Here is a 27897-nt window from a genome sequence, read left to right on the forward strand (position 1 = left end):
TATCAGTGATGTAAAAGGCACTGCGCTAAGAGAAATTAAAACTTGTAGTTCGTTATTTAACAAGTGTCAGATATCACAGGAGGTAAAAACCATGAAGAGTGACAGGAAGAGAGCTATGAATGAACTGGTATGAAATGAATTATATCCAAAGAGCTACTGTAAGACTTAAAATATTCTTTAAGATATCCCATTTTCCTTTCAGTAGACTTTGACCTGTATTTTATGTTGAAGACAAAGGTATAAATGAAGTATTCACTTTGTCTTTGGTGATGTCACCAAGCATCGTCAATATTCCCTTCCCCACCATATTAAGGGCTCCTTGAATAGCATATATATAGGATGTAGAGGGATCACAGTGCAGATTAGAAGGGTTGCTTTCACAGTTCAAAACTAAAAGGATTTCACAGATGAATATAAATCCATATTGCCTACAGAGTTCCATGTAATTGCTTTACTTATGACACAGAAATCTAATTCTGTTTCCATGTAATTTAACAGATTTATGGAAAGCCAGATGTTAGCAATTATAGGAACTAACATTATTCATATTCTCAGTAGTACAGACCTGTTCACACTGCACAAAGCCAACTTAATCTGTTATACATATCCAAAAGGGAAGAATATCCTATTTACGTACTGCTACGGCTGTTCTCTGTTTAGCATGCATAAAAAGGATGTCCCCATTAAGAGTGGCCCAAACTGGTAAATGGGACATTCTTGACAAAGAAGCCAATCAAGCAATGCTTAGTAACATAGCATGAACATAAATTCCTAATTGCTACTCAGTTTGCTCATTTTTTTCGTTCTTTATTCAAATTATGGTTTCTTATTACTTTATGGCATTTATTATTTAAAATTTTTAGTCATTAATCAAATATAAAAGGCTTGGACACTGCACTCATTTCTAGCTGAACTTTTAATAGAGCTAATTTTCTGAGAACATCCCTTTGGCAGTTTTTTCTTGTCACTGATTGCATTTCTAAAAGTCAGAACAAACAGCCAATGTTCCCAGTAACTTGAGGAAAAGAAGTTATAAGCGTAACATGTTTTTGTTCCTTTCACTCTTTCAGCCTTAAACCAGATTAGGAAGGGGCTGGGGAAGGAAAAAATCCCAGACAAACGCTCCCATGTTGTTAGCTCCCAGTAGCTTAAGAAAGTACTTCAGTTCAATGGAGATCAAATGAACTTGCTCAAATGGACATGAGATCAGCATGTAGATGGCTATGCAAGACATGGAAGAAAATACTTACATTTAGTATGAAATTTCTCTTAACAACTGGAATCAATATGTCTACTTAGGTGTTAAAAAATTAGCCTAGTCTAAAATTCTGAACATGTCCAAAACAATCTTCTAATGACTATGAAAATTGTATGATAAGACTCTCGCATATAGATTATTTTTATATTATTCAAATCCTTGCTCAGCTCAAATTCCCCACACTCCCATCAGGTTTCACTTGCTTTTCCACAACTGCTCTCAGAAGATGCAGGCCCAAAACTGGAACGTTTAATGACGGGCAAGGCAAAACTGTACACAAATTTTATTTCCCATTATAACAACACTGGGTAGGAAGAAGATGAAATATTCATTTAGGAAAAAAAGCAGCTTCAAGTAACAATGGACAAGTACATATGCGAAATAGCAAGGAGAGTCCATAGTCCTTCCCTATAAATAACACAAGAGCAAGATGTCTGTCTTGACTTTTGGGGGGGTCAGTTCTTTCATGTATCCTGTCAACCTGTGAAAACAATCTCATTTTCACACCTGGAATAGGATTTTGCAATCTTATGCATGCATTATATTGAGATAATCTGTGGCAGACTACTAATTAATTCAAGTAAAAGTGGCAGAGCTTTACTTCCTCCCTCCACACAGTTCCTTTTCAAGGAAAAGTGAGGATATGGCTTTTTCAAGGAAAAGTGGAAATGACCATAATCAGAAACTTGCTTGTCATGCTAGTCTTACGCTATTTTCTATCAATAACATATAGCCAACATCAAAGTGATGGGTGCTGAGATATGCCACCTCAAACATTGCACAGAATTATCATAAAACTGATCAAGATCTTCACTATTCAAACACTCTGTGCTTCTTTAAACAAATGTATGGCAACAAGTACTTGATCACATGCATTTTAGCCGCAATGCAACTAGTCACATTTTGTGGATGGGAATAGAAAGAAAACAAGCCACCCAAGATGTGCTCATTTCCCAATATACTCTCAAAGTACATAAAGATAGCTTGGTAACATGGGCAAGCAAGAAATCCAAATCAAAATGGAACAGACTAATCCCCTGAGATGCAATTTCCTTTTCCATCCTTTTTTGGCTGTAACGAGAAGTAATTTGCCTACGATATTATGAGAGGTCCCATGGCCACTGTATTTGAACGGGGTAGAAGACAAGCATGACTGGACATATCAACACAAGTTCATTAACTTGGTTTCACTGAAATTTCAGACCAATCCCTAGCTACTTCATTTCTTAGTTTTCAAGGCTATGCAGGTTTTGATGGTATGATTTTTCTATAGCACCTTAATAAATGTATGCAAGCAAGTCATGCAGCGTGGTGCTCTGTAATATCATGATAAGCTGCTGCAGAAGGAAGAACCCTACTAATGTGCTAATTTTAACTGTTATGGTACATTAAACCATTACAGTATAACGTTAACGTGAAAAATGTATGCTGGGCTCCCAAATCAATGTATGTACAAGTTAACTAAACACTGTTTTGACATATCATTTTTCACAGGCAACTTGTCACTTAATGTATTTGCCTTCTTTCTAAATCAAAGTAATTTGGACTTATGTTTGGAAAAAAAAAAAATCACTAAACAGATTCATTTTTAGTTAGAAAATATTTTATGATAGTACTTTTATTCTATAGAGACATAATGGTCTATTAAAGAACACTGCATAGTAAATTAAATTCTGAATATAGGATTTACTAATGATTTCCAGAAATATAGAAATGACTAAACACAATTACCTTGAAGACATGTAACACAACTTTCTCTCAGAATACAAGAATCAGAATTTACTAAATGGAAAGTAAGCAAGATAATTTTTATTTTGCAGGATAAAATCCACAGACACAGACTCTTATATTATAAACTTTAAGAAATTCTATGAGAAGAACAAAAGAAAGCCGTAAGGGAGCAGCTTCTAGAGTTGGTCTTGAATACTCTATACCATATGCAAACCTTTCTATGTACCACTTCTCTAACAACAGACAGAAAAGCAGTTCTCAAGCATATAGGAAGATTGTCAAAGGATGGGTCTAGCTTTTGGTTTGACACAGAAAGGAGAATAAATTAAACAAAGCATAAACCTCCTCTTCTCTCACTTTCTAATCTAGGTAACAGACGACACTGCAGTATACCATGGAATATATGAAAGCTTCAGGAATTGATTTTAAACCCATTCAGATTTGACCCTCAAGCACTGCTGTACCCAGATTTTGTGGGAGACTAAGATATATGGAGTTTTCTCTCACAAGCTGCTGAGTCCTACCTTTTTCTAGCTTTCATTTCCCCACAACAGCTACTCTAACCCAATAGCGAGGTCCAGCTATGCAGCCTTTCAGGACGAAATACATAGTGAATCCTGTGGTTTTTTGGTGGGAGGAGGGTCCGTGTTAATCTTCCCTACAAAATTTGCACTGATTCTTAAAGAAAAAAAATAAACCAACAACTGACAGGTACTGCTGCCTTGATTGTTTTTCCTTCTGTGCTTGCAAGTCATGATGTAAACACTCAGAAAGATGAAACATCATGAAAAAAATGGAATCAGGAATTCTATACTCCAGGGGCTGAACAGCTCTCTACAGACTGGAAGCATCTCACTTAAAGAGAGATGGAGATTAAAAAGTGTAATTTAATTTGCTTTTGTTTTTCTTCTGTAGATAGGAGTGAATTTTGTGAAACATTATTAACTTCCCAGAATACAGCACTTCTTTGCCAGTTTTTTCCTTCTATTGGTTCTGATAATTTTAAAGGTTATGACTGAAAATTTGGTGGTGAGGGTATGACTACCTTATCAGCTACCAGTATTTGGCAACAAGGACTTAGTGCAGGGAAAAAACAATGTATGCCAGTTGCTTCAATATGGTATCAGTAGATAATACTGGGATACGTATCATATAACAACTCATAGTTCTCTATAAAGTATTTTTGTTTGTTTACCTTAAAGCATAACAAAGCTCCTATTAAAAACAAACAAACAAAACAAAAACAACCCAGCAACTATAGCCTACACGTTTTAATTGCCAAGCAAACTTTGGTAGCAACAGCAATTGTCTTTTGTCTGCAAGCAGTATTCTTAATAACATATTGTCAAAGGCCAGTGCCTCATAAAAACGCTACTGTTGGAAATTAAATTACATTCTCTTAATTTCAGCCTGCTCACCATCACCTTAGGAAGCTGACATCTTTTATAAAAACATGGCCATGGAAATATATTTCCTTTTCAAAGCTGCCTTTGGTTGATATTTAGAGCAATAAAAGAATTTTCCCAAGCTTGAAGTGGCCTGCTTAAGTCATACATCCTTATTACCCAAGCTCTAGTACAGTATTATGACCTTCCCCGTCACATCCGTTGATTTACACATTTGTCTCTTGCCAGGTGACAAACTCCACTGTTTTCTCCTAGTCAGTGAGAATAAAGCTTTTAGAAGCACTGAGGTATCACAACACTTCCCAATTAGATTATATTTTTTAAAACGTTCTGCAAGTACTGCAGAGACACTACAAGCAATGACCCAGCTCCAAGACCACCTACATATAAACGGAGGGAAAGGGGGTTAGCCAATAGGTACACAAATGCATCCGGCAAAAGCAACTGGCTGCTTGGGCTTTGGGCAATCTGTCAGAGTGGAGTGCTCCCTCCCACTGCCTTATGATTTTCATATGTTGTTATTATTATTATTTTGTGGGGGAGGGTTTAATCTTTTTTTACTTATATTCTTAGCCTTTTCATTGTTCTCCAAATTTTGTCCTTCAGGGATGAAGAGGAAACATTTCAAAACATACTGAAGAGCAATGGCCCAAATCCACCTCAGGTACACGCTAGGATTTCAGTAGAGAGTCTGTAAAATACACCAGGACAAAATGCTGTTGCTAAGCAGATGAACCCTCTTTTATCTGAAATAGAGTGAATGACTCTGGCCCTGACTCTAAATACTCCACCAAGCAAACAAGCTCTGTAACGTGATGGAAGTCAGCGTTCAAGAAACTGAGTTTTACCTAGAATGTGTAGTGCTATCTGTCATTTTAACCAACTCTTAGTTGCGCTTTAAAATAAACATCATGGCTTGAGATTTCTTTGTCAATATGGGTTAGCAGAATCTTTCAATTAATTTTTAATTGGTTAACTGGTATAATGAAACAAAATAAACTGGTTTATCCTCTTCCTCACTGGTACCCTGCAGCAGATGGCTCAGAAAAGCCGTTTTAGTTAAAACAACCCAGCTAATTTCACATTCTGTTTACAACTTGCATATGGCAAGATGAGCACCTCACCTTACAAACTTCCAGCATGCTGTGCAGGTCAAAGCAAGGGCGGTTTTCACTAAAACTCATCCCTTCAGTCTCCACAGAATACAGAATGTTTTGGGCTCCTTTTTGCTGTCAGGTAGTCAAGTGCCTTTCCCTTTAATAGCAATGCAAGCAGTACCGACCTTTTCAGCAACTAGCTATGGGCCATTCACACCACAGTCTTGTTTGTGTCTGTCTTTCCCTGAGACCACCCTGAGCCTTGTATTTCATTTGTCCCAAACCAGCCCAACAAGGGATGGGGTTCCCATGCAAGCCATACAGGTAGGCATCAGGAATGCCACAAATGCCCCTTACCCCAATTATCTTAGAGCTTTTTGAAGTTTATGTCATGTTGCTTTGACTTCTCATAAAGCAAGTATTTTCAACATTGTTCTGTCCATCACTCCTTTTACACTATTTAAATAAATCAGAGGAGAACTTTTAAAATTACAGAATCTGTTTAGAAATATATGACTTCCATGTGATATTTTACCTATGAAGTCACAAAATATTGCAAAGTTTGCCATTCTTTACACAGCCACCCCAATGAAGTTCACTGCTGTGATTTTACTGAGCTCCCTGCCAGCTTAAGACAATGTCAAAAAGATAATGTAGCTGGACAGTCTATAAAATATTGGGTTTGAAAATAATTATTGTTCTTCATTTTTAAATCATGATGTTATCTTAGCCCAATGACTTCTAATAGCCAAAATTTGTAAAAGGAATGTTTGTTACAAGTTCAAGTAAATTTATGTATTTTTATTTTAACTTTTACTTTAATTGTTTGCTTTAACTCTCAGAAGAGCCCTCTGCACTTACAGACATGATAAATTAAATTTATAGTGTTAAAAAAAAAATAGTCTTTCACAGAAGCAGCAGAAATGCTTTTATAGAAAATTCATAGAACTGAGCAGAGATGAAGTAACTGAAATGCCAAAGAAAGGACATAGAACTATGAGAAGCTGATCTGTATCTCCATAGAGGTTAAAATGGGATCCTTTCTAAATTGTTTTAAACTCATATGATAAAATACCATAAAGAAATTATGTATAAGGTTTCTCAGAATGAGTAAAAAGGTGGAAAAATTGTAAGGCAGAGGTAAAGCACAATTACCATCTACACTATGATTTTACTACTGCTTTCTTGCTATAGTGGCACACAAAGTCTTACGGACAGTCAAGGGCACCCAGACTGCAAGAACCAGCACTAACTCCTCAGGGAGCCTCATCCTTTGTCCTCCCATAGAAACAACCGACAGACTCCTCCACACCCTGTAAGAATTCCTCTCCGTTCATGCCCCTAGGGCCTTATTCTGTAAATATGGTGCATAAAGAGCTTGATGCTATTTGCATAATTCTAAAAATAAAATGATGAAGATGTCAAACAATGGAAAACAAAGCAAAGCAATACAGACATACCCCAAATGTGTTCTCATATGACTCTGCTGAAATTTGAAAATGGAAAACCAACTCTTCCCCTTTTGTGGCCTATTATGCTCCCCAGAAAGCTTACTTTCCCTTCAGGTTTTAGAGCAACTTATTATGATAAATGGCAAAGCACAGTAAGGCACACTTCGGCTCTCCTCTCCGACTGCCTCCCTCCTGTAATAACCATTCCAAAACGTGACGTGTCTTGAACGAGCACCCACGCTAAGTGGCTGGGACTGCTAACAAAACACAGACAGGCTCGCTTGCATTCCCATTTTAGCTTTAAGTAGCTTTAAACACAGTAACTGCTCAGGACAGCATCTCAATAGTCACTTTGCAACACCATGCAGAAGGAGGGGGAAAAAAAAAAAGCACTATGCTGATCATTGCTTACCAACACAGGACTCCCCGGAAAGAGAATAGCTTCCATTGTCATGGAAACCGCTTCTGCACTCACAGTGGTACCACCCTGGGAGGTTAACACAGCGTGAATGGTTGTGACACTCAATGATCCCCTCTGCACACTCATCAATATCTGCCTCAGAGAAAAACACAAGCCAGCCAGGAAATTAATTTCCTTTGACACCAATGCTTTAGGTTTTTTGTTTGTTTGTTTGTTTTTGTTTTTTTCCTGTTGTTATTGTTTTTTGGGGTTTTTTTGGTTGATTTTATTAAATCTTCCTTTAATAAATGGATCAAGGTTTATTACGGTTCCAAACAACAGACACTTAAAACATGACTCACATAGCAATAAAAAAAGAACAATAATACATCATGAAATTTGATACATTCAAGACATTTGTTTACACCGTGATTTGTTTAAAATGCAAAGCAAACATGCAGATTTTTTTTGTTCTTTGTTTTTCATTCAGAAGTTACATTTGTCTGTGCATATAAAGCCTTGCAGAGCAGGTTCTCCACTGAAAAGGCAGTTCCAGCAATATTCCTGCTTTACAAACTGCATGTCCCAGGACACCTTGGAAAAAAAGAGCATTTTCTTCAGGATTTGTGTTTCTAGTGTTCAGCTGTGCTATTTGCAGCTATCTGGCACTTAAGGTGCTCAGAGTATTTTGCAAACAGTAGTTAATCTCTTTTGTTTATATGATCAAAATAAAAACCTAGTACATATATGTGTGCAGTCCGTGTTTCAGCTGCAATAAAACATTCAGCTAGAAAAGAGTGAGGCAACTGACAGCAAGTCTGTAGCAATGGAAAGGTACAGCAAGATGAATGCCCTGCTGAGTTTCAATAAATTTGCTGGTTTTATAAAGGAGTTTTTAAAATTTCTATAACATGGTTAATAGAGACCTCATAATTGCTAGTAACCTTGGTTAATCACGGCTGGCACCTGGCTGCTTCTCCCCTTTGAGCATTTTTCAGCACATTTTGTAGGGTTGTAATTAAAATTAGCAAATTAATTATATGTTAACCTTGCGGTAATTTAAGAAGCTATTATATTTTCATTCCTCTATTTAGCTGAAGCATTTTTTTAATTTTTTTTTTTAATCTTGGACAGTTTTCAGCTGGGTACCTTATCAATTAAAATGAATCTCAAATCATTCACAAATATTAGACATTTTCACCCATTGAGATTTTTTTCTTAGCAATTGGCACATTTAAAATATGCATAAAATAGTGTACACCAAACACACAAACTTGGGAAAAATAGGTTCTGAAACTGCATTTAGTTCTGCAAGCATCAAAGTACAAATGTCTCATGATCCTGATGCAAGACTGAGTTAAGGTTATTAAGTAACCACAGAGTGTAGCTTTTATGTCAATTTACAAGATACCTACACCAATATGATTTCACGGACTGCAGTGGAGTCATATCGATGTACGTTGAAATTGATGTGAACGAAGTATCCTTCAATACAATTCCATTTTCTCACATCTTACAAGCAACACCATAGAAAAGTTCGATTTTTCCTCATTTAAGTAACAATATTTATTCTTGTTGAAACATAGCTGAGAAACCTAAACAGATGCCTTTTTCCAGTTTTGTGTTCACCCTCACTCAAGAATGAAGCAAGTTATCTACATAACAGGGTTATAACCACTATTTATTTCTAGCTTTATTCAGCTTCCATCTAACAATAAAGTCAATTTTTTTATGCTTTAAAATCTGTCACTTCTGCCACCTTTTCTGTACTTTTTATTTTGCAGAAGCTAATTTTAATGTTAAAACACTGCACAAATCTAGCTGTCCATCAGCGATGAGTGCTGCTTGCAAACTCAGACACTTTCAATTCATTACAGCAAATGGAATTTATAACCATGATCTTTTCACATGTCATGGCTGATGGAACAAGTTTAATCCTATTTGGAAAGTGAATGACTTTGCTATTGCAGGTCAACTGCAAATGAATCCTTCTTGCTTTCTTTTCTTCCCCAGTGTTGAATCGGAGAATGTTCCTCTTTAAAGATTGCTTCCTTGGGTCAGTCGTGTACTGGACCTCTATCCACTCAATTTTACATTTTTAATTTACAAAATCAATAGAGTTTTCCTAAAGTTCATCTCTAAACTTGAGCCCTTTTGAAAGTATATTTGATTAAGGCTCATGGTGTAGGATACTAATTGACTGGTAAATTACTTTTCACAACACCTGTCTGCCAAGATACCAAAACTAAGCAGCAGTTTACTTAATGGAAGAAAAAGAGCACCCGTGTATGAGTGTCTGTTGATTATGTCAGAAAAGTTGAATAATACATAAACCTATTTCAAGACTAGATGGCTTTCTAATGGCAGTGCCGTCCTTGTCTACAGCTTTTGTCAACTGATGTTTAGGGAGACACAAACCAGCTTCTTAAACCAGCAGAGCTGGGAAAACAGAACTCGCTCTCAGTTGTACAGGTTCCTCCTTTACTTCCTTCATCTCCTTAAACCAGTGGGGTCACACCAGCACTGCCCTACCCATGCTGAGGACGAAGGAAAAGGAGGTGCTGTGCGGGCTGTTTTGGGAAAATCTGCCCTGAAAGACACCATGGAAGCAGAAGCAACTGGTAAAAAAAAAATCTGCTCCCTACCACTACCTCTCCCCTCCCAAAGCCATTTCCAGCTTACGGGAGGAGCCCTGTTCCTCTCCTCTCCAGATGAAACTCAGCACTCCTCTCTGCTCCCCAGCCCAGCCTCCTCCTGCGTGTGTGCTGGAGACAGGCTGGGCTGGGGGTGCAGGGAGGAGAACGAAGAAGCAACCCTTCCCCTGCTTCAGCAGCAAGTTAGTATTCCTTTGGCAACATGTCATTAAATACAATATGCCTGAAGAGCGGTATAAACAGGGAAAACCATTAGCAGCTTCTCTGTTTGTCTCCTACATTGCAGTTTCTTATTCCCCCTGCTTAACATGATGTACATAAAGACTAAAAAGGGAGAAAATATTATGATTAGATCTGTAAGCTTCTCCTGTGAACCTGTGCATTATTTGTACCATATGTATAAACATCTCTGCAGGTATAGGAAAATATTATGGATTTGCTTTAGAAATTCAGAATGATTTAAAATAGCTTGCAATACCAAGAGGGAACTGCAAATAACAGTTTTATAAAGTGGTGTATCATGTACCGTGGCATTACTTAGTTCACCTAATAGATCACTTCCATCTGGACATACTATGGCTTTTGAAAATACCTTTTCGAGGACTTTTTCTGCATAGGAAGATGCTGTTATACATAATGGCCAGTTCAGGGAATTAGAACCAATTCACCTTTCTTCATCTTTGTTTTTCCATCTTTAGATCCATGCACTACGTTTGCATACTTGCCTCAGGATGAATATCTTCGTATCCAAGTCTGGTTTTCGGTTTTGCTATAGAATTTGAGCTATATATGCACTATTTTTGTGTGTGCATGTGTGTTTTGTGTGTGCAGATGCTCACCAGAATACACTATATACACTTTCTTCATAAAGTTATGTTAAGCTAAAATGAAAGTGTATACCTCTGACCTGACAGTGAAAACAGTACAAAAACTACAAACATTCTTCAAAGGAGCACAGAAAAACCTGTTCCAAAATTCTGTAATGACACAGGCCAGAGGAAACAACGAGCGGACGTTTTTTGGCTGTGTTGCCATGCTTTAGGTCTTGCCCGCCTGGCAGCAGAGCAACACACGGCTCTCGGGGCTCCAGGCTCTGCCTCGTCGCAGCATCCTGGCATGGACATGGACGGAGGAGCCTCAGTCTTCACATGTACATCTTCACCTCATCATCCCACACGACTAGGCCACGCTCACCAAAATCAGCAAAAACACATTGACCAACTCACAAATTGCTATGAGCTGTCTGTACATCTGCGCTAATAGCTGGATAGTCTAAAACAGAGTGCTTGTGAGAAACGGCCAATTTAATCTTTCCTTGGGAACTGATATTTTCCATAACCTTAATTTGCCTCTGTAGTCTTCAGCTAAATATCTGCACTACCTTTGCACTAAGCGTAATATTTTTTGTTTCTAGGTTTAACTCAACATAAGACATTGATGCTTTTTACCTCCGTGGAACTATTTTTGCAGTTTTTTCATTCAAGCCTTACAACGTCCATGTAAAAGGAGATCCTGTACAGACTGTTCCATTGCCTGCTTTTACCCCACTCAGTTATATAACTGTCATTAGTACAGAATTGTTAATGGATCTGGCAACACTCCACTAAAATGGTTTTGTAAAAGCTCAAAAATGGCACATTTTTGTATTGTAAAATAAAGGCACCAGTTGGTTTTGAATAAGCTCTTGCAGGATGTTAATCCTGTCCTTTAAGGACAGGTCTGTAATTTTTACTTTTAGCATCCCAGCTTCTTGCATTATTCATAAAGGTATTTATGCAGACAAGATAAATAGGATAATTTACCTCAAAATAAAACACAATGGCTTCAGAAACCAGTGCAAAAGTAAAATTAAAATAATTCAATCTTTTCTAATGCCTCATCACATTTAAGTCACTGTGTGATAATACTGAAAGGAAAACTGTTCAGTGTCATGTAATAGCTAGCAATCTACAGTTTCAATGAGACAGAAGAGTTTTATTATAAAAGTATCTGTTCATCAAACTCTTACTGTGCTCTTTTTCATGCACAAAATATAAGATCCTTATCTTTAGCTCTCTGTTGATCAGGAGACCTATAAGCAGGAAAAGCACCTCCTAAGAGGCAAGGATCAGACAGGTCTCAAGCTTCCCAAGTTAAAATCGCACCCTGACAGTTAACTCCATTAGTTCCAGAGCATTACAGGTTTGTTTTCCACCTTATTTTCTTCAACATAAAAACAGCAGAAGAATTCACCCAGCGAACCGAGGCATGAGCTCTATGTAAAATACAACCTCTTCTCATCTCCTAGTCTCACATGAGCCTCGCTTCCATGAGACAGAGGCAGCAAGAAAGGGATGTCACTGACAGTACTATGCAAACAGCTTCCCCGCTGCAAAGGAGTCAGTTGACTACTTCAAATAAACCCTGAAAGCAAAGACAACTCCTTTGGATGAGCAGAGATGAAAAATTCTCTCTCTAAAAAAAAATCTCCCACCTGCCTACCTTTATGCCAAATTCAGCTGATGTAAGCAAATAATAATTCTGCTGTTTTACATAAACTTATATAAGGGCTGAATTTTATCCTTTATTATTAACTCTTACATTGGCTATACTATTAAATCTCTACATTAGCTTTGGCAATCCAGTACAGTTACCAAGAAGGTCTTGGATTTATTTTTAAACATATGTAATACAAAGCAGAAATACCATCGACAATGGTCACCCTTAAAGTCTGCTAGATTTTCCCAGTGCAAAGTAGGAGAGGCTACAATACTCTGACCTTGTCACAGGTTTATAACCCAGCGTGCCTGGAATACCAACGATACACCAACAGTACAGCAATTTAGCTATTAAACAAATGGTAACTTTGAAGAACACAGAGAACTATATAATTTAGTTATATTTGAATAACGACTCATGGCTGTCGCTTAACCTCATGAGGCCAGTTCATTCTTAAGAATACAGAGATAGTAAAAATCAGAAAGGACACAAAAGATATCTGTCTGAGCCCTATCTATTGACATTTTTAAGCATCAGTTTCTTATCTCGTATCTTTAAGTGTCTCAGGGGATTTCCCCCTCTGACTGAAGCCAATAGCAGGCTTTGGAAATTTTTCCTTCACATTTAGCCTCTTTTTTAATTACTTTCTAACTCATTAGGAGATTTTGGGCAAACAATCAGCACCAAATAACATATTTCTCCCTCCTCAGCAGTCACGGCTGTTTTCACAGACTGATTTTAATTGCATTATATTTATATTGGCCTTTGCAGTTCCTTCTCAGGCAGAAGTAGTTTTGCCTGAATAAATGGTGTAGGCTTTGGTCCCTTTTTCTATTTTGAGGACATAGCAGTAAACCATAAAACTTTAAATTTGTTGAGATCGTGAATACAACTCAAATTAATGAATAATCAAACCCACGCAACAGTTTAATGGTACAAAATGGCTTTCAGGGATAAAAGGTGTGCCCACCACTCATTATAATTAAAGAACAGCTGTAATATGCTTTATTGTGTAATTCTGGATTCGTGTTATCAAGGTTTTTAATCATCTGAAACTGATGTGCAAATTTAGAATGATGAGTTTAACAATAATAAATGGAATTAAATTGGTATCAGAATAATAACACAGACTAGTTTTACCAGCAATTTTAAAGATTAATTCTTTTAATATATAGCATCTAATTTACTGAAATTCATTTTTAATACACACTCCAAGATGATGTCTTTATCAGTTTAGTGCATGCCTCTCGCATACCCTCGTATTCATCTATTTGTATGCTAAATATGCACACTTCGAGTATGCAACCTAAAGGTCCTGGATGGTCCAAATAAATGTCGCTTCACAAGACTGAGGCTGAAACAAGAGGGTTTTACTCTCATATTAAAAGATTGCTGAGTGCTGTAGGAAATCAGAATTGCAGCCAGACAGCTCAGTGGAAAGCATAGCAGGAATATACCAGGCAGGGTGAAGAACTGTTTCATATTTAGTATTGCATTTGAGTTTCCATTGTAAACAGGAGTTTAATTATCACTCCACAAGCCAGAAACAGACTGACTTCACAATTAGTAGGTTAAGTTTCAAACTGAGGCAAAGACTTTCTGTCAAATTTGAGGCCTATGGTCAACACGTCTCTCAAATTACATCACCTTGAAAACAGCAGGGCTATTAGCCCAATATTTATTGTATTTGAGCTCTTCCCATGTCTTGGAAGACAAGATCATGCTTGATATAGCTGCCTTGGAGGGAGGTGTGGGGAATATGGAGTTGAAAATAGCCTGCTTGCAAACTGATGCTGGACTGATGACTCACAACTTCAGGAAAAAAGTTTAGCTCATTGCCTACTAGCAATATCCCACAGTTTTCCATGAATGCTCCTCTCATACTCTCTTGACATTATACTCCTCCTAAACAAAACAAAGCACTTTGTTGGGACTCTGAATTTATTATTTTTCTACCTACTTAGGTAAAAATAGTGTGTGATCTTCATGCTAAAGTCACCCATGTCCCATGTAAATCAATCTGGCAGCATTTTTGTACAGACCACTAGGAAAGTGGTATTTATTTAATTTTTTTATATCATTTTGTACAGTAGAATAGAGAGATATCATGTGCAATTTACAGGTGAGATAACTAAGGCAGAGAGATACAACGAATTGCCCAAAGTTGCCCAAAGCCACTGTGCAAGAAGCTCCTCAATTTTGTAATTCCAGTCCACTGTCCTCTCATTTAGGTCACCATTTCTCTCATCCGTATAAAGACGTTCTCAAATAACCAGAGGCAAGGCCAACCTTCACTCCTCCTCATGACTCATGAACATGAGCTTTATTTTTGATGAATGCTCAGTGTTTTCATCCCTGATTACTAATTCAATTAAATTGTGATACTGGAGTTGTATCTGCATATATTATACATGAGCAGCTATTCAGAATATTAGATACACATACTAGAATAAAATTAGAGAACAAGATCAACAAGAGAGGTCTATCCTGTCAATAGACTATAATCAATGAAGCCCTCAGCACACAGAGGTATACTTCTACACAGCTAGGATTATGTAGATTTTTTTTAAAAAAAAAAAAAGGTCAAATCCATCCTTAACAGCACAGTATTTTTCTGCACAAAGCTGCTTTAAGCCAGTTCAAAGCATAGCTACTCTAAATTCAGATTCATTTAATTTACAATGACTGGTAAAGACCACCCTAAAAACATATTACAGATTACAGAATTACTTTTCAGAAAGTCTGTGTGGCAAAATACATTAAATATCTGATAAAGAGATTAATATATTAACCAGAAGAAAAAATATTTTTGACAATAGGTTTTGTCATGCTTCAATTAGAGACTTGCACATTCTTTGCCAAGATCACAAAATTTTAGAAGAATTGCCTAATGGGGATATATGTTAAAGCAAAATAGTTGATGGGGGCCAACCAGCTGGAAAGCAGAAAAGAAGCTGGGGGTCCTGGTGGACACGAAGTTGAACCTGAGCCAGCAAGGTGACCCTGCTGCAAAGAAGGCAAATGGTATCATTAGCTGCATGAGGCAGAGTATTGCCAGCAGGTCGAGGGAGGCGATCCTTCCCCTCTGCTCAGCACTGGTGAGGCCACACCTGCAGTGCTGGGTCCAGTTCTGGCCTCCCCAGTATATGAGAGAGATGGAACAACTGGAGACAGACCAGCCATGGACCATGAGAATACGTAAGGGACTGGAGCATGTCACATGAGGAAAGGCTGAGAGAGCTGGGACTGTTTAGCCTGGAGAGGAGAACGCTCAGGAGGATCTTACCTATATATATATATATAGAAATACCTGAAGGGAGGGTGCAAAGAGGATGGAGCCAGGCTCCTTTCGGTGGTGCCCAGTGACAGGACCAGAGGCAATGGGCACAAACTGAAACACAGAAGGGTCTGTCTGAACACCAGGAAACACTTTTTCAGTGTGAAGGTGACCAAGCACTGGCACAGGCTGCCCAGAGCGGTTGTGGAGTCTCCGTCCTTGGAGGTATTCAAAAGCCATCTGGACATGTTCTGGGCAACTGGCTCTAGGTGGCTTTGCCTGAGCAGCAGGGTTGGACAAGATGACAACCAGAGGTCCCTTCCAACCTCAACTGTTCTGTCATTTAGTGATTCTGTCTCAGAAGGAATGCTCACTCCAACAAAAACTGCTGAAGTAAACTGGATGCGGGCTGCAAAATGGTTCATCAGAACTACAAAAGATGAATGTAGCCTCTTATAAAACAGGACACTGACAAACAGCATTCTCTACCCAGCGTACCGATTGTCTGCAATCCAGTGCATTGCACAAAAAGAATCATTTGGATGACACTGGCTCTATGTATAAAAGCTTCACTGATGAGCCTCAGCGTTATTATCCAACACTAGCAGACTACATGCACAGTCTTTAGGTACAATGCATACCCAATATATCACTCTATCTAGCACTTGAAATGCTAAAGTTCAACATCAAAAAGCCATAGAAATAGCCTATTATCTTATCTAGCACATTCTGTGACAGAGAATAAATGCTCCCTACCATACACTCTTCGGTGATTTGCCACAACCAATTTTAAAATGACTCACATGATGAGTCCCCCTCCACTTCACTGGGAAGATTATATTGCAGCCCGATAGTCCACAATGTTAGGAAGTTCTTTGATTAGTTTGAGCCCTTCCATAATCGAATATGGTTCCGACAAAATAACACTTGTCAAAACAATTTCACTGCTAACAGGAGGCAGCAGCTGATGAGAAAATGATAAAAAGCACATTTTGTTCACTGTGGTTGGGGTGGGGGGGTGTCGGCCATTCTCCTTAAAATTCTAGTGTATGCCACTGTGCCAAAGGGCACAAGAAGCAAAGCCAAATTGCAGGTTTAGATTATAATAGTGTGCACGCCCTATAGCACCCTGGAGAGTTTAATAATAATGGGAAATATTCTCAATTAGGTTTTTTTAATCTTGAAATGATTAACAGCTTCAGAAAAGCATTTTCATTCATACAGTAATAAACTCTCCCAAGGAAGCAAATCCCCAAACAAGCAGCGTAAAAAGAGCTCTTGAGATCGTAAGCGGAATAATGTAAGCTCTCTGCATCCTTAATTAGGGAAGAAAATGGTTCAAGAAGTGCTGATCAATACAGTGCAAACAATAAAAATGCATACTTTTGGAGAATGTATGAACAGTTTCATAAAGAGGATAAAATTTGTGGTGGATCTTCCACACAGCACATTGGGTTGCAACTGCTCTCATCCAGTGAAAGATCCCCATCCACCTTGGAATATATATATTTATTTCCAATAATAAGAAGTGTACACAAAAAGGACCTACACAAAAGAACCAAAATAACAAAAGACTGGAAGCGTTAAGAGGTGAAGTCAAAATTCTTGCATCACTTAGCCTATCTCCCTTTGTTCCTAATGCAAATAAAAGCCATTCTCTATTTTGGTCTGCTTGAACTTTCTGCAGTCCCACCACCTTCCATCTGTTCCCCCCACCAGAGCAGTTAAATTTACCAAGGTTCCTAACTCCATCACGCGATGTGCACATTCATAAAAAGCAGTTTGCTGTTGTGATTTCCCATGCACAACCCAGTAAGCCTGACAAACATGGAAAAAGCACGCTTTCCCAGTTAACTTGGAAAGCACCGTATTTCATTGCACTAAGTAATGAGTCAAAATGTTGCAAAGAATCTAGTAAAATTTGCAAAACAAACAGTACAAGCATCCCACTGACACGTTCAGAATGAAAGCCAGGATTCATTCCACCTGACTAGAGATGGTCAACAACTGTCCTGTGCATCCTCAGTAGTCAATGAGCCAAGATACTGACTTACAAAAGGTAATACAACTGCTTAATATCTTCTGTTTTCTTCATCAAACTAATCAGAATTCATTTTAAACTTATTTGTTCTACATAACACATTTCAAAACTTCTTTGAATCACGTTAAAAAAACTCCCCCATAGAAAATTCAAAAATTATTTTCCATTACAATAAAATATTCAAAAATCTTGAAACTCATCTTAAAATGAACTTCCCAATTTACACGCAGTTCTAAACATAACTAAAGAGAATAAAGTGTACCACCAGGTATGAAAGCACAGTGTGGCATCCAGTAAACTCTTCCAGGTGAAAACCTCAACAAATATTCAGCATTAAAAACTTCAGTCATTACTGTTATCCTTCTTTTTAAATACTGCAATGAGTATTTCCAAATAAATAAGAAGTGACTGCTTCCTTAGCATATAATGTGTGCTTTGAAAGCACACACTCTCTTTCATTTTTTAATTAAGACTGAATTTTTAACTCACTAAACCATTAGTTGCAGACTTTGATCAGACCCCAGTTTTCCCAGCCTGGGTGCTGCTTCAGACATCAATAATTCCAATTAAACCAACTCTGAGATATGACTACATCATTTCACTAAGCAATTAAAAATGTGCAACTGAAATAAGTAGAAAATCCTGGAAGAAAAGCCAGGGGACTCATCAAATGTTAATAATAATAATAAATAAACTGCGCTTCTATGCCATCTTTCATCCTGCGATCTCAAAATACTTCCCAAGTATTATGTAATATTATAATACTTTGTAAAAAAATGAAAATATTAAAAAAACCCCTTTGTTTATTTGATTATATGAAAGGGTTTGATTATTCAGGATGCAGATACAGTCACTCATTAAAAAAATACATTTATCCAAATTGGTTTTGTGCCCCCTATTTCACTGAATTAACTAAGTTTTATTATATGTAAGTTGAATGTAATTGCTTTTCAACAGAATTCCCAAAGTTAGGAGTCTCTCATAATAGTTGATTTTACTATTTGAATACCACAGTGCAACTTACTCTCTTAAAATGCACTAACCTATACAACTGTTCTGCAAAAGCATCTGCAAAACCTGGCACATAAAACTAGATCTTATTGCACTAGAAGGATCACTTTGAACTTTGTAGAATCTCAAACAGCTACATGATCTAAAAGTCAGTGCGTGGGGTTTTCAGGCAGTTCCAAAGACTCAGTGAATCTAGCTAGATGAGTAAATTGAGGATTAGAAGAAACAGCTACCTGAGGTTTAACACTGGTGCTACTATTGCCCTGTGTTTGATCTTGAAAAGCTTCTCTGCATACCTGTTTATTTGTAAGCAAAATGTTTTGATGCTACAGAAACCTTTAGTAACTCTTCAGTATGTACTTCAGGTTGCATGTAGATTAATGAACATACAGAATGTTGTCATTTTACAGACATATATATGCATATATATGTATGCAGAGTCTCTGTTTCAGAGCTTTATTATTAGTAAAATGAGTAGAATCTCTGACACACAGGATAACAGAACATCAAGAATCCAAAAAAAGTGATCACATCTGAAAAAAGCTGTCCTATACATATTTATGCATTTAGGCAGAAGACTACTTTTGAGGAAGAAAAAGATGGCCAAAAAAACCCACCAAATAAACTGAAAACAGAGCACTTCAGACTGTCCAATCAGATTTTTTTCCCCTAATTGCACTGGATATGTTCCTTCTCACATGAGGACATCATCATCTTTCTATGAAGACTACAGTCTCCATCATGCACATTAGATCACCTCGCTGAGGTGAGCTGCTCTAGACAATGCGATGACTGCGACTCATGTCATGAACAATGACAACGGCAGTGGTGGTGTAGCCATGAACATCAGAGGATATGAGCAAGGAAAGGGTTGTAGGGGAAGCTTTTCCACAGTAGGAAACATGACCTAAGCCAACAAATCGTAACAGGCAGTGGAAATTATTCTTAGGGCCACATGAAAGCACCTAATATGTTGCAATCTATGAGAGTTAAATCACCTGAGAGTCAATAAAAAAAGAATGCCTGCCGCCTGACAGTGACTTAGGCCAATGGTTGCTCTAAAATGGCATGTGACATGCCATTGCCAAGGAACTTGGGACCGCCAAAACAGAATATATATTGTCTGGTTTTCCAAAACAAGGTTTTCACAAACATACTGATTGTGAAATACAGCAAAGGCAAATTGTGAGATGTGCATTTCATTTGGTTCTTAACCTGTACCAACTTAGAAATCCTACAGACTGTCTTCTAATTTACTAAGTGCACTAAAAAAAGATGCCTTCATTACTTATCCTTCAGTTATATAACATACCGCCCCAAAATTCACCAGTCTTTTAGATACACGTCTTAGTTGCTTTAACATAAAGTTGAAATATCTATTTTTTTCTTAAGGAGAGGTCATTTATCATGCTGCTCGGAACATTTTCTTGGTAAAACTACCTCAGTTTTCAATAAAATTCAGTCCCTGGCCTTACGGATTTTCAGTCGTCAAAATAATTTCAGTTCAAACCACATCACAGCCTGCATACAGCTGTTTCAGAAATGGATCTAAATACACATCTAAATTACAATCAAATCCAATATGGTCACTTCAACAGCTGATAAAAAGGTACTGCCATTAAGATGTTGTCTTCATTTGGTTTAAACCAGTCATGTACACCTGTATTTTAACAAGAAGCTTCTGCAGAATCATCCTGCTGGATTGTTAAACACAGGATACCAAGAAAGGTGAAAGGGGGAAGATACTAGCAGAGAAGAAGGAATTGGAATAATAAGAATATTTACAGTCGTCTTCCACTTTAGCCAGCTCTGCCTCTCTAAAGTGTAGCTAGGAAAGAACCAGCATTACTGAGCAAACTTGTTTAAGTGTATTTCTGGGAAATTCTTTACTTCAGAAAAGACTATGTGTATTTCATTAGTGTATCTTGGTTTTTATTCTACAGAATGAGAAATAGAAGGGCTGAGTCATCAGCTGCTAGTTCACAAAGATTGACAGCCTTACCTGTGCCAAACTGAAAATGTTTGTTGGGCAGAGCAACCAACAGGTTAAGGGAGGCAGTGCCCGTGGGGAATGCATTCAGTCTAAGGGCAGGATCACACCAGCATCTGGGAGGGCACTACTGTCTTTTCCGTGTTTCACGAGAATTTCAGAAAGAGTTCACAGGAGCCTAATTAACCAAATACACATTTCCTCCTTCTTCAGTTACTTTGATTTTGACCTTGCAATGAAGCACTTGCATACATAGTCCACTGCTACCTACCCTTTAGTGACATTTCCTTCCTATGGGAAGGTGAACATTAAACTGAGGGTTAGCTATTTTATTACATTGGCTAGCAGTCAGATACCAAATGGTACGCACGGCCCTTTTTGCCTTTGAAAAAGAAAAGGAAAGAAAAAAAGAGCAAAATGTCATTATCCTGCTGTCCTCTATTTACAACAAAAGAAAATCTGTTCCTGATTATTGAAAAAATTTCTAAATGTCTGAGTTTCCAACAGGTGACAAACACCTGTTGCTCATCCTGTGTAATTGAAGTAAGCTGTAGAGGGCTAATTGTATCCCATATTTCCACAACAATCTTGATTCCCAGAAAAGACATCGAAACCTCTTCAAGCAAAAATATTAGAAAGTGAGATACATCTCACCTAGCTTTAGATGTCTAGAATGTCTAGATCTATGTGTATTACAGACAGTTATCTGGTCCCGTTTATCATCAATGGAGAGTTGGGTGCTTTTAGGCTACAATTCATCTAACACCTACTTCAGATACGTCCTTCCGAGAAGATGCATCATGCATTAGAAATACCTATTTCTCTCTGCTGACTATAACAAGAAGTTTAGCTGACTACCCCAAAGGCAGACAGTCATAATCTCTCCCATTAAAACACGGTAAGACAAATTCTATTTCACTTGGCAATGTAGGCATCTACATGAAAAGGAATCAGTGAAAAATGTGCTGAAGGGGTTTGTAAATCTAAATTATGCATCAATCTCAGACTAATTCAAGTCTGGCTGGGGGTCAGGAGGTCTCTGGTCCAAGCTGTTGCACCCAGCAGGTCCCACTATAAGGGAAAACCAGTCTGCTCAGAGCTCCATCCAGGCAGGTCTTGAAAACCTCCAAGGACAGAGACTGCATAGCCTCCCTGGGCTTCTTCCCCATGGCAAGAAAGCCGGAACCTCTCTTGTTCCAATTTGTCTGTTGTCTTTCACCTCCTCTCCCTGCATCCCCATAAAAAGACTAGCTCAATCTTCTTAGTGACTTCCCATCACTGCTGGGGGCTCCTATTATGTCCCTGTGAAGCTGTGTCTTCTCCAGGCTGAACAAGCCCCATTCCTCAGCCTCCCTGCACAGGGCAAAGCACTGCAGTGCTGACCAACCTGATGGCTTTCTGCTGATCAAGCTGCAGGTTACTGATGTTTTTCTTGTTTTGGGGAGGCAAAGCAGGACACAATATTCCACATGTGGCCTCATGAGTACCAAGTAAAGTGGGATAATCACTGCCTTCAGCCTCCTGGCTGTGCTCCTGTTAATACAGCCCCAGCCTGAGAAATTCCTCCTTTTGTGTCTGGTATGCCTGCCCATGGAGCAGGCTGTCTCCTTCTGATTGATTTCCTCCAGGCAGCTGTCTCCTCCCTGGCCACCACAGGTATTTTAAAGGCCTGTTTCATGCTTCCCTCTGCTTGTTGCTCTGTGGACACTGGCCTCCTGTTTAGATGTGCCCTCTTGAGACATCATATTGTCAACTGATGCACTTTTGCACTAGCAGCAATAATAACTGTAACAGACCACATCAGCTATGAGGAAGGGCTCCACAGGACCAATGTGAGTTCATTTGCTCAGCCAGCTGAAGATGAATTAGAAGAGATCATCTTCAAGGCAGTGTTGTTTGGCTGGCATGTAGGCCAGTAAGTTACTGGGGCTGTTTCAGCCTCTTTAATGGTCCAGTGGGAGACACTGGATGAAGGAAACAGTTTGAAAGATATGAAAACAGTGCTTCTAACAATGCTTTAAGGGAGATCTATTTTAGTGAGCCATTGCCTGCTTTTTATTGTTCTTTTATCCATTTTTATGCCTTTCTGTTTTCTTTCTCCTTTTTTTTTTTTTTTTCTGCCATAGAATAAAAAGTTCATGTGACAGTACCAGGAAAAGTTTTAAAAGCTGCTAATGTTAGCACAAGGAAGTACTTGATACACCGAGTAACACAATGGCTTCCTTTTTGTTGGACATGCTTTGAGGCTTTGTCCCAGGCTGGCTGTTTTTTTGGTTGCTCTAACTATTCCAGAAAAGTATTCCTATCCTTTTCAAAGCCAAACAACCCACACATGCTCTGCTGGCAAATGTACAAACAAGCTTTGTGCCTTCCTGCACACACCAGTGATCATTCATCCCTCGTTTGAATTCTTCTTTGTAAAAGATCTCTGCAACAGAGAGTTTTTGGCCTAAGCTCTCATAGAACATTTCTCCATTTGTGAGATGGAACTAGAAGCTTCCGAACTGCTTTAATAGCTTTCATATTTTATAACCTTTCTCAAAGTTTAAATTTTTACCTTCATTTATACTGCTTTTAGTCAAAAGTGCCTCCTTTAAAGGTGTTAGAATGCCAAAGAATTGGTCTTCCTGGGAAGAACTAAATATTTATGTATTTGTTTTTCAGGTTAACTGTGACTCTTAATTCAAAAATATTTTTTAAAAAATTGCTTCCTCCATTAAAAGCCATTAAAATACTAAACAGCATACAACGAAATTCCTTTCCCAATCACTGCCAGCCCTGGAGCGATATACAGCAGCTATTTCATGGCATATAGTTATGCAGGCAAGGACAAAGAGAAAGCGTCCTTGACCACAGACATTAGATTTACTTTGTGAGGTGTAATTTTCCAGAGAGGAATTTTTCAAGACCCCAACACTGGCTGTATCAATACCATAGACTACACTGTGGTGCACAAAAGTTCAGCTTCCAATCTCGAGTCTGCTGTGCTTTCACCTTAGCGTAACAACTGTAAAGGTACTGTATCCCCTAATGCAATTCCCATCCTGAGGTGGACATAGTGCCTTACTTGAGATCCATGTACTGCACTTTCAGGAAGGAGATGTGAACCCACAGATGGAGCACTACCTTCCAAATATTTCATATCTTAAAAAAAAAAAAAAAAATTAAAAAGCCAGGATGGAAAATTTAATTCTGAATGAAACTTCCATCTTCTTTTTACTACATCAAAGTGTGTCCTGTTTGTTGCAAAGGAGCAGTTCAGCACTGAGATCAAAGCATCTTCTGGCTGTATTGTACTCAAAGTGAAGTGTCAAACTGTTTCACTGCAACACTAAGAAGAAATGCTTTGATGCACACGTGTGTGTGTGCGTGTGTGTAAAGCACTCTAGTCATTACTTAGTAGCTACCCATAATATTTTAGAAATAGGTCACCCAAACTGTAATTTCACATTATGATATGTCACTGGAAATAACCCATATCATTACATTACTGTTACTGACATGTTATTAAGCAAGATGGAAATGAACACAAAAGCAACCCTCTGAAATGTAGACATTTCCTATGGAAGGATATTTGGTGCATCCATCAGAGAACACTGTGCAAGGGAACAATGACAGGGCTAAAGAACATCACTCAGGTACCCCCTGATTAAATTCGTCAAGAGACACGCACATCCCGAGCCAAGCATCAATAAAGACAAGAAAAAGTCTATAAAGAACTGGCCTGCAACCTGTCCCTAGATACGTCCCTCAGAACAACTCCACACAACTATCTTCCACCCTTGGTAAATAGTGTCTCCGCAGGTTAACATCAAATCATATTAGTTAACATCAAATCATCTCGTTTCAAAACATGTACTTATGAAAGCTTACTAAAAAAATGTGGATCAGTGGACAGCAGAGATCTGCCTCTACTCTCCCCAGCACAGAGAGCAGCGCCAGCATCTGTAAGAGAAGAGAGCACACCCCTCCTGGAGCACCGCACTGCTTCCCAGCCCTTCCCAGCCCCAGAAGGCAATTAGTCTTCCCATCAGCGCTCGAGGACAGTGCACATATTCGACTACAGCGGGATGTAAAAAGGGAAATTGAAACATTCACCTGAACACGAGTCAGCCTTGCATCTCTGGGGAGAACAATTACCAAATATGTTCAGTCAAATATCTTTGCAGTCTCATTTTTTATGTGTGCAAAACATTAGAAAGTCAATTTCAGGCAACGCATTAAAAGTCTTGAAAATTTAATTAAAAATAAATGCAATGTTATAATAATTCTCCTAATTTTTTACTACTGCTTCATAGTTCCAATACAATGACTATAAGCGAGGGAGAGTAGAGCGCATTATTGGTTTAGCTCTACAGAGGATTCAGCTCTGAAACTGCTAAGAAACCCAGATCATGCTGCCAGTTGCTCCTTTTAACTTGAAACAGTTTTTGTCATTTCCAAGAAAACTGAAAATACTTTCATGTGCAATTAACCAGTTGGATTGCTCAGATACACATTAATTATCCTTTTTATTATTCACCACCTTATTTGTCTACACTATTCTTTTTAGCATAACACCATATATTTTTCTTTCTATTTTAAAAATCCCCTTCAGCTCTATAGATCATAAAATTCTGCTTCTTGAACAGCATAATGTTCTTATTTTGTCTTTATCTCTACCACTGCATAGCTTATCTCTAAAGCTTGTGGTCTTCATTGATTTATAATTGTCTACCAATTACTACATTGATAATTAGGGATGATTTACTGATACACATTAGCAAGAGGACAGTGAAACCGTTGTCTATTTCAATAGCTTATTGAAAATATATCTGAAGAGTATCAGAAAATATTCTGTAGTATTGATTGTCAAACGTTTTTTTCTCTTACATCAAAAAAACTTTAATAAATTGTATGTTCCATCATTGTCTTTCGAAAAGCCATTTGAAATTTTATGAGGATTTTAAACTTCCCTATTTTTCTTTTTTATATTACTTCATAACACAGTATGCAGTCCTAGTGTTGATAAAGAGAATTTGGGCAGTTGTTACTTGTTACTGTTTCTCCAACTTGTACTATAAATAAATGACTTCACACTAATACATGCAGCAGTATCACTGGCAAGCCATGAAAAGCCAACAAGTGAGATATAACATGCAAACAATACCAAAAATGAAATTTCAATATTTCCACTCCTGAAGAATTTCCAAAAATGTTTTTAGATTCACAGGACAAAATACTTCAAATCATATCAAAACTTAGGTCTTGACACATTAACATTGTCTCTAAAGGCAAATTCCAACTTCTTAGTTGCATCAACAACTTGAGATAAGTCATTCACCCAGCATGTTATAGGTACTTTTCATGATATATGTTCCACAGACAGAGAAAAACGATCCTGGAGAAATGAGGGAAGCACCTCCAGTCACTTAAGTTAGTGGCCTAGTCAGGGCTAAAATCTATAGTCTATGAATTTATTTCCTGACAGTAGACATTAAATTACACCCCTGCATGCAGCAACACTTCATAAATGTGACAGTTTGGATCCCACTTAATATTTAATATAGAACTTTAAACTGTATTAAGAAGCCTGAGCAAAATTTGCAATCCAGCAAAGACTGGACAATTTAATTGAAAGAAAATAGAGTAATTTTCATTCCTGCTATTTGGTACTAAATGAAACATCTTGTCTTTTCTAGATAGAAATCACTTCTTATTTGCATTATAATTAAACTATGTGATGCTTTCTGTAAATAATGAAAGAACTTTAGGATGCAGCATTTTGGCCCTTTAATCTTTTGAGAAGCAAAGAGATGGAAGCAAGGTGGTTAGAGAAAGAAAACAAGAAAATGAGAGCAAATGGTGAAGTTACAGAAAGTATGTGTGAAATGATGAGAACAGTTCAGACCAGCCCCACATAGCCTATCATTATAAAGAAATATTTCCATGGTTTAGTACTTCTAATAAAGAAGAAAATTCTACTCTGAAATGAGCCCAATTGTAAAACTTTGTGTAAAGACTGCTCCATGCCTCACCCCTTCAGCTCCAACAGCAGCAAGCTAATCCATCTACAAAGGAGGATGCTTTGAAATAACAAGGACCATCCTTGCACTCCTCTCCCAGGCCACTGGGATTTTGCTGACTTTAAAAAAAAAAAAAAAAAAAGACAAAAAGGAAAGCATTGTAGTGCTTGAGTTCTACTGCTGGCTGTGCTACTGATCTGCCGGGTAATAATGGACATGTTAAGTTATATGCATTTATATCCCCGAAGACTATTTGGGGACGAGAAGAGGAAGAGCCAGAGTGCAAACAGAATCATCACTCTCAATCCTCAGGCAGCACATGAGAGACAGGGAGAGATGAACAGCAAGAAAAACATGGACATGTAAGCATCCCTGGATTAAACTGTTATTGGTACTGGAGGCCAGCAGAGTCACATAACCACTCTCCTAGGAAACTACGTCCATGTTTATTACCCTGGGCAAATCAATCTTTATTGGTTCCTGCACTGTGGAACACCAACATCAGGAGACCTTACAAGGGACCCTCTGGCAGACCCTTCCCTGGGAGGAGAGACATGCAATGCCTCAAGCACAGGGAGTCATTCTAAATCAAAAATTTGAGGTTAAAAATATCATTACCCACTCTGAAAGCCATGTACACCCACAAACAGAAACGCTCTGCCTAGTGTCTCCAACCAAAAGCAGCAGCTACTGTTGGGTCAAGGCTGCGCTTTGCCAAGAGCGCAAGTCCAGGGCTGGATTCTTGGAGCACTCTGGGTTAGTGTGTTGGGTCTCAATAAAGCTTATTTTGGGGTTTTCATTTCAATGGCTTTGGCATGAAGTAAGTGTAGGGCTGGGCATGCCTGATAAAATAGATAAAGCAAATACATACAGAAGCAGAATTTACGGCCTCTAGGACATTGTACCTGTTAAGATAGGAGTGTTGACAGACATCTAAGTACCGAATTTAATGAGGGATTGCACAGTAGGAAATCTAACTTTACTTTGCCACAGCCCCATTACAAGTGACTAATTGCCTTGGAGATCTAGGCTTTTCCAGCTATGCCACCTCAGTATACTCAGCAATAAAAATGGAGTAACTGTATCCTTAAAGTTCCT

The 27897-nt window shown here is 38.1% G+C and overlaps 1 protein-coding gene across 2 annotated transcripts in view; it reads right to left on the reverse strand.

Annotated features, from left to right (window-relative positions):
• Positions 1–27897, reverse strand: part of NELL1 (neural EGFL like 1) — a 296030-nt gene that overhangs the window by 12833 nt on the left and 255300 nt on the right. The window contains exon 16 of one of the 2 annotated variants that reach the window (XM_074842235.1): positions 7356–7496. The exons of the other annotated variant lie outside the window; for it this stretch is intronic. Coding sequence (XP_074698336.1) covers positions 7356–7496 — 141 coding nt within the window. The remainder of the gene's footprint in view (positions 1–7355; positions 7497–27897) is intronic. 2 annotated transcript variants of the gene reach the window in all.

The sequence above is a fragment of the Strix aluco genome, chromosome 16 (genome assembly GCF_031877795.1).
Source record: "Strix aluco isolate bStrAlu1 chromosome 16, bStrAlu1.hap1, whole genome shotgun sequence".
Lineage (NCBI taxonomy): Eukaryota > Metazoa > Chordata > Aves > Strigiformes > Strigidae > Strix > Strix aluco.